Genomic DNA, 8,670 nt, shown 5'->3' with positions numbered 1-8,670 from the left:
AAGAGTGGGTCAGTTACTGTAGAGGTGAGTTCTTGTCATCTGTTTGTTTACTGTAGCCCTCAGCAGTGCTATGTCTCAGCAGAGGCCATCACGACATGCCAGCACCACACACTTCAATTTCCCACCTTGAATTATTTATAAATTACTCAATCTTTATAATTCTGTTACAGCAGAAGAAAATAGATTAAAACATGTTATTGCTAACTTTCCTATTATTTAATAAATGGAGACAGAAATGAAATGAAAACAAGACACTACTGTGTCACATCAAGAAGTAACTTTATCCAAAGGGGATTCACATGGAGGATACATTTAACACATTAATTCATATATTATAACATTTACAGACTTAGGTATGACATTCATAAAAATTGTCTCTCACAATTTCCATACTTCTGACCTTATATATCACTTTCAGGAAGAAAAATAGAGAGTAAGACTTATTAAAGATAGCTTTCTAGTAAATTTACAAAATGATTTAAGAAAAAAACCAAAGTATATCAAAATACAGCATTAGTAGCAAGGGGCCACTGAATTTACATTAGAAAAATCTGCCTAAGGTACACCTAAAGCAAATAGCTCTAAGTCTTTCATAAGACTTTAAATGTTTAAAGGTCATACAATTCACCTTAGCCACAAGATGACAGTGGACCATAGGTCTTGAGCCACAAAGCCAAGGGAAAACACAACGGCTCTGAGTTCAAGCTCTTGTACCAGCACCCAAAAGAAAAAAAAAAAAGAGGGAATGAATGACAGCACAAGATGCAAAGGGCTATTTTAATGCAAAACAACTTGTAATGTGACTGTTAGTTTCTATCAGAAATTTTTTAAATGACAATTGAGAAACAGCAACAGCTTTCATTTCCAACTGCAGAAAGGTACCAGTCACCTTAAGTCACTGGACTCATAGCTTAAATGAATTTACTGATGAAGCTAATCGAGAAATAAACAATTGAAAGAAAAATGTGTTTTAAAGGGAGTAATTCTGGAAAAAACAGAATATAAAAATTATAAAGGACAGCAAGAATGTTACTTGTCTGAGGAAAGTAATCAATGCTCACAACAAGCAGCTCCCAGCTGTCCAGGGCAGGTGACCCAGGAGTTGGTGAGGAGGTAGGGTGGGAATGGGGGAGCAGCAGGCACAGTGGGACCAGACACAGCATTCAACAGACAAGCTACACTTCTTAGTGCTTTCCACACATTAAGAATACATGGAAGTCATTTATTAAACACCTTTCTATGTTTAAAAAAGGGAACAGTGCAGGGCAGGGAGTTTGGCCTAGTGCTTACCTAGCATGCACGAAGACCAGGGTTCGATTCTCCATACATACATAGAAAAACTGGAAATGGTGCTGTGGTTTAACTGGCAAAGCACTAACCTTGAAGAAAAAGCTCAAGGTCAGTGCCCAGGCCCTGAGTTTAAGTCCCAGGACTGGCAAGAGAAAAAAAATGGGAACAAGCAAAGGATAGCAATAAGCACACAAAGAAACAGAATTAAAATTAGAACATCTGAAACAATGAAGTTTCAACAAAAAGAAAACTGTTCAATTTCCTTTTTTTTTTTTTTTTTTTTGGCCAGTTCTAGGGCTTGAATTCAGGATCTAGGCACTGTCCTTGAGCTTTTTCAAGGCTAGCATTCTACCAGTTGAGCCCCAGCACCACTTTTTCTGTGTATATGGTTCAGAGGACTTGAACCTAGGGCTTCGTGCATGCTAGGTAAGCACTCTACAATGAGGGAACATTCCTGGCCTATAAACTCAATTTCCTTTTCTATTGATAATGTTGAAATAATGTATTATCTAATCAGACATATTATACATAGATTAGTAGCCTTAGGTTTAAGAGTCACCCCAGAGGCAAGCAAGCCAAGTAGGAAGGGGTAACTGCCCACCTAAGCTCAGCACCTGGGCCAAGTAGATACCTTCTAAGCTCTCTTAGAAAACTAAGGTGTTGCTGGCAGACAGCTTACCTCCTTCGCATGTCGTACAGAGAAGAGGCAGGAGCCGCATAGCAGGTCTGCAGTAATGTGGTATGCTCAGGCATTTACTAAGGGACATAGGATAAGTACATAATTTTACATGTTAGCTCTGAGAAGGGGCCAGCATATGGATATGCACAGTCCTTGGCACACAGCTCCTTAATCAAAAGTTACTGAATCTAACTCTGAAAATGAAACACTTTCCATATAATATTTCTAATGGGTATGGTTAGGAAAAGAAATTTTACTCTTGAAAGAAATGATAGAGCCACCGTGACTCACACCTATAATCCTAGCTACTTAGGAGGTTGCAATCTGTGAATTATGAAATTGTATACCATTAAGATGTTAAAAGTGATTCTGATCTGGCAAATATCATGTAACCCTTTTATTAATTACAATAAAAATATATATATAAAATAGGGACTCTGATTAATACATATCTGAGTCCAAAAAAAAATATTTTTTAAAAAGTAAAAATGGCCAGGCGTAGTGACTCATGCCTATAATCCTAGCTACTCAGGAGGCTGAGATCTGAGGACTATGGTTCAAAGCCAGCCAGGGCACTAAAGAACATGATGAGACTCTTACCTCCTATTAACCACTAGAAAACTGGAAGTGGTGCTGTGGTTCAAGGGGTAAGGCAGTAGCCCTACAATTAACATATGGAACATTAGCAGAAAAAATTATAAAAATTACTTGGCAACTTTTCTATTTAAATTAGCCTTCCTTTAATCAGAATGAACTAGAATTCTGAATTTTCACCTTTATGTTTGGTCCACCTGGCTTTCCTGGCTAAAACAATGCTAATCATTTTAGCAGACCTATGCTTCTACAGAATCCTGAGTGTCTCATTCACTCAATGAAAAGCAAAGCAACTGGTGAGCATGCTTACAGTGCCACAATGGCAACGAGAGACATAAAACAGCACGAGAAGCTCCCTAGTTATGGCTGTGCACTTAGAACACTGAGCGTGCATCTCTCATGACATTTTCATCACATGGAAGCAAACAATAAAACAGCAGAAACCAGCCTCTCCTGCGCTGTTGCAATCTAAATAATTTCAGTACAATTAATATAATTCATCTGCAGTGCTGAATTGACTGGGTAAAGTTGGACTTGGCACTGGCTGCCTCAAAAAGCCCAGAAAGTATGCTTGAAAAAGAATCAAAAACAAAAACAAAGCTGACGTGTGCATTCTAAACACTGGGGGTAAAGAATACACAAAATGGTAGATACACAGCAGATACATGGTTTTGTGTACAGGATGGCATCGCTTCTCAAAGAGGCGGCAGAGGAATTCTGCCAGAGATGGTCAGGCTCATTATTTCACTGCTGGGTTCTTGGGAGGAAGGAGTTTGTATGTGTTGAAGTAGCCCACCACCTGCTGGGGGATTTCCGCCAAGACACACTGAGCCAGGGCCTCTTTAGGAGCCTGTAGACAAAAGAAATCAAAGTAGCTGTTAACAACTGAAAATGACAGATTCTTTTAAGAAAAGACTAGAATTACCTTGCTAGCTATTAACGAGCTATACTTCCCAATTCCCAGCTTTGTAGCTTTTCCCAGGAACAAGACTGAAAATATAGAATAAGCTAAATAATCAATGCTACCTATGATTGCTATTATTACCCATGCAAATTACCTGATAAGTCTTGGTTTCCAGGCTTTTAATGTTTGGCAATTTGTGGCTATTTTTTTTAAATTTTTAAATCTGTCTTTTATTTGTTTGCTATTAAATAATACCATTTCCTATTTCAAAACAATTATAGGAAGGTGTAAAGATAACTGGGGTGCCACGGCCCTTCACCTAATTTTCTTCAAAGCTATAGTACAACAGCTATAGTATAACATCAACCCAGGAAATTGACATTAGTATAGGCACTCATCAGGTTTCCCTATGTGTGTGAGTGTATTCAACTATATCATTTTGGGCCAATCTTAGTAATCAGACAAGCAAGCCAGAGCTATCTCATAGTCATAAAGATCTCCACTCATAATCCCATAGAGGCCACTTGCCCTTCATAGTTAGTGGTAATATAAAATGGTATAGCCACTGAAAATATTTGAGTGATTTGATATTTACATATGTAATTTCTATAGGACACGCACAAAAAAAAACAAAAACAAAAACAAAAACACCCCTATACATGAATGCTTGTAGCAGCTTTTCTATCCAATTGACCAAAACTAGAAACAATCCTAATATGTTTCCATGGGTGTAAACAAACTGTGGTACAATCATGTCATGCAATAGTACTCAGCAATAACAATGAATGCAAGTAAACAGTTTTTAAATAGCTTTCTAGTGGTACAGTGCTTGCCTAGCATGCATAAAACTCCGGGTTTGATTGCTTGGTACCACATAAACAAGAAAAAGTTAGAAGTGGTGCTGTGACTCAAGTGGTAGACTGATAGCTAGCCTTGAGCCGAAGAGCTCAGGAACAGCACCCAAACCCAGAGTTCAAATAAAATAGCTTTCAGTATGATTACAAAGACAGCCTTATAGGAAGGTTATTTGGGAAGAATAATATCCAGGTTCTATTTGTGTTCAGACTTCATGTGATTTCTATAAGTCATATTATCACATTAAATTTTATACAGCTTCATTAGTAAAATTCCACATACTTTTTTCCATGTGAAAACCAATACTAAGAACTAGCGTTTGAAGATTACTTGATAAGCCAGGCATGGTGTTTCATGCCTGTAATCCTAGCTACTCAGGAGGCTGAGATCTGAGAATCAAGGTTCAAAGACAATCCGCACATGAAAGTCCATGAGACTCTCCAAATAAACACCAGAAAAACTGGAATTGGCGCTGTGCCTCCTGTGGTATAATGCTAACCTTGAGTTGAAGAGCTTAAAGACAATGCCCAGAGCTGACAAATATTACTTATAGGGACCAGGAGTTTGGCCTAGTGGTAGAGTGCTTGCCTAGCATGCACGAAGACCCAGGTTTGATTCCTCAGAACCACATACATAGAAACAAAATTACTTATAAGATTACTAGAATATTTATGAAATGAGCAATACATTTACTTATCAGAGCAAACTACTAAAGCCTTTTGTACAACTGATGAAAAATGCAAAGTATTTAACCACAGATGAAAATACCCTTTCACATACTGATTCTTAAAAAGATGACATGATCATTTGAAATATGATGTAAAAATCAATGTTAATAAATTCTTTAATAAAAAAGATTATATGAATATATACATATAAAATAGGAATACAAATCAGGCTTGTTGGCTCATACCTGTAATCCTAGCTTACTCAGAAGGCTAAGATCTGAGGATCACAGTTCAAAGACAGCCTGGGCCTTAAAGTCTGTGAGACTCTGCTCCAATTAACGACTAAAAAATGGGAAGTGGCGCTGTGGCTCAAAGGGTAGGATGGTAGCCTTGAGCTGAAGACCTCAGGGACAATGCCCAGGCCCAGAGTTGAAACCCCACGACTGGCCAAAAACAACAACAACAAAAATAGGAATATAAGCAACAGCCTTAGTGACTCTCAGAAGAATTATTTTAAGCAATAAAAAGAGCCAATCTCAAAAGACAGTACACTGTCTATATAGATCTTTCTTGAAATGACAAAAATCATAGAAATGGAGAACAGATTAGTGATTTGATGGTTAAGAAGGCATGACAGACATAAAAAGGAAATGAATATGAGCAAGGTGAGTAGCCTTACAGAAGAGGTATTCTGAGTTGTGATTCTATATAACACTTCTTTAAGATGTTGCCACTGAAACAAACTGGGTCAAACAGTCTTCTAAGAGATTCTCATCGAATCACCTGCTACCCTGATAAATTCAAAATTACTCATTTTTTTGTTTCAAAGATAAAGATAAAATATGCATAACACATTCACAGCAATACCATATTAATGGTTCATCAAACAGTCTGCAAAATGTACTCAAGGCTAACAGTGGCACAGTCAATCAGAGCTCTCCTGTGGAAAAGGGGTAATACTAATCACTCATCCCTTCCCTACCTATGCACACTGACTCAGCTGTTTGCTTGTAGACTGGCAAAGGCCTGTGTTCAAATGCTAAGACGTCTGAATAGAGTGGAACAGTACTCACATTCTGGAACTGTCTGAAAGGCACAAACTGGACAATATCTCTGATGGCCGCCTCGCCCGATGGGGAGCGGAGACGTCCTCCATCACCGTCCAGAAATTCCATGGCACTAAAGTCAGCTCCGCCCACTCCCACAATGATAATGGACATAGGCAACTTGGCAGCATTCACTATAGCTTGTCTGGTTTCATCAAGGTCCGTGATCACACCGTCCGTAATAATCAAGAGCACAAAATATTGCTGTCAAAACAAAGAAGCATATCTGCTGAGCAGTCGGAGTCTCAGAGAGTATGATTAATGACCTCTCATTCTTGCTTCTTACCTTACCAGTCCTTACTCAGGGTATCATCTGCATAAAATATCCTATGATTCTCGGATGACAAGAGAATTCTCTGGTGACTCATACATTAAAATTGCCACATGCCACAAAATAAGGTTGGCAAAACACACAGAGGCAGGGCATCAAAATGTCAAAGATAAATGTTTCCATATGCACAGGAATAAACACCCTTATTTAATTGAAATATTAAATATATCAAAGCATAGATCAAAAGAGCAAGTAGCAATTCCAGTCACAAAAGCCCAAACTAAAATACACTGTTAACAAAAAACTACCACCAACAAAAAAAAACAGCTGATGGAAAACACTTAGGCCCAGGTTCAAGCCCTGGTAATGGCACAATAATTAATTAATTAAACCCTGACATTACTAATTTAGACAGATAGTAAATCTTTCTGAATTTTATCATCTCTAACAATATTTTTCAGAGTTGTCATCTCTAGCAATATTTTTTCAGAGTTTTAACATGTTACATAAAGTTGTGCTCCATCTATGGGGCCATTTAAATCTAGACCAGGAATAAGATTTAAAATGGTGCTTACCATGTTCTAAGTATTTCTTACGACGCAGAAACTAGGCCCTTTCTTCTCTTATTATTTTTTTTGCCAGTCCTGGGCCTTGAACTCAGGACCTGAGAACTGTCCTTGAGATTTCTGAAGGCCATAGCTCTACCACTTGAGCCACAGCACCACTTCTGGCTTTTTTATATGTATGTGGTACTGAGGAATCAAATCAGGTTTTCATGCATGCTAGGCAATCACTCTACCACTTGGCCAAACTCCCAGTGTGTACTATGCCCTTTCTATGAATTTTTTATTTATCCCATTCAACAATTCTATAAAGGGCTTGGCTTCCACTCAACTCACCCTTACTTCTGAGTATACTGAAATTAGGAGAGATTTGTTACTTAAGGCCCAATTGGTAATAGCACATTCAAATGTTCTTTAGAACAGTCACTAATCTTACCAAAGCAACTAGTATTAAGTCTCCTTGAACTTTAATCCCTAACATTTTCTTCAAAAAGGTAAATGGTCATTGGGGGGGTGGCAAGAACTAAATTCCTTTTCTTAATATTGGAGTTTAGTTGCTTAGAAAATTAATTCAAACCTTGGAATGACTCATGAACAATAAGCACTGCTTTATTGTTCTAACTGAAAACAGATACTTCTCCTAAACCAGTGATAACTACTTCATTACTTCTTTGCTCTAGACTTTGTTCCTGACAGACAAAATAAATAGAACCATGGCAAGAGGACTAAGCAGCAACCACATTTTTGACATCCTGTGATCACAGAGCACTTACGGAAGCTGTGCGTTGCTGTGACGCTGCAGCTGCAAACCTGGCCACGTGGTTAATAATTGGAGAAAAGTTAGTGGGTCCGTAGAGTTTGATCTGAGGAAGACAGGCCCGGTAGGCTTCTATAATGCCTTGTATTCCTAGACAACCCCCGCCCCCCAAAAAAATCAGTATTAAAAATCTTCAACTACAATGTATTCACTCAATAAGACAGTTATAGGTCAACAGATAATGCTTTAAAGTTCCATACTCCATAGTTCATCTAAATTTCATGGCTAGATTTCATTCTAAAACCTACAAACTGCCTTTTCCTGGGAGAAGTCACATATTCACATATTCTTATCTCTGTCAAATTATTCATTAGTCTACTGCTTTGTTAACATTTTGCTTAATTTTGATGTGACTCGATATGACTTTTGTTAGGAGAGAAAACTATTACACAGAATAAGATTTTCAGTTTCAAATATGGGTAAAAAGAGGTCACAACTGGCCACTGAAAGTATATTAGAAGAACAATGAATTAGTATAGAGATGTAAGTAGAAAACTTTCATCAATTGTACCAATATTAAGCATCACTGCTTAGGAAGAGAAGGAAAGAAGATCTTTCTCAAATAAGAAATCAACACATTTATTAAAAGTTATTAAAAGGACCCTTCACAAAAAGAGTAGCATATTCTCTACAATTTTAAATGGTGCCTCTAAACCACCCCTATGTGCCTTCTCAATGGTTTGGTCTTACATAATTCAGAGGAAGACTTGGTGTTGTAGGTTTTTATTTTTTTACAATGTAGTTTAAAAAAACAGAAATATTTGTTTATATTTGAAGTGAAAAGTGAAAGACAAATGTCTGCCTACTGCTCCCCACATAGAAGAAATTTACTACAGGAGTTCAATTCTCTGTTCCTTTAACTCTACTCTCCACTTGCAGAGTATTCTATGAACAGATAATAATTAGAGACTGGGCTCTTCGAA

The 8,670-nt window shown here is 37.6% G+C and overlaps 1 protein-coding gene across 3 annotated transcripts in view; it reads right to left on the bottom strand.

Moving 5' to 3' along the window:
- Positions 1-262: 262 nt before the first annotated feature.
- Cpne3 (copine 3) overlaps positions 263-8,670 on the bottom strand; it is a 42,059-nt gene continuing 33,651 nt past the window's right edge. For all 3 annotated transcript variants that reach the window (XM_090339024.1, XM_090339023.1, XM_090339025.1), the window contains 3 exons: positions 7,704-7,837; positions 6,064-6,300; positions 263-3,413 (listed from right to left, as the gene is read on the bottom strand). In XM_090339024.1, coding sequence (XP_090195150.1) covers positions 3,303-3,413; positions 6,064-6,300; positions 7,704-7,837 — 482 coding nt within the window. In that variant the 3' untranslated portion in view covers positions 263-3,302. The remainder of the gene's footprint in view (positions 3,414-6,063; positions 6,301-7,703; positions 7,838-8,670) is intronic.

This window comes from Megascapheus bottae, chromosome 9 (genome assembly GCF_031878675.1).
Source record: "Megascapheus bottae isolate mThoBot1 chromosome 9, mThoBot2.hap1, whole genome shotgun sequence".
NCBI lineage: Eukaryota > Metazoa > Chordata > Mammalia > Rodentia > Geomyidae > Megascapheus > Megascapheus bottae.
The sequence above is the reverse complement of the archived record's forward strand: the minus strand, read 5'-3'. Positions and strand labels throughout refer to the sequence as shown.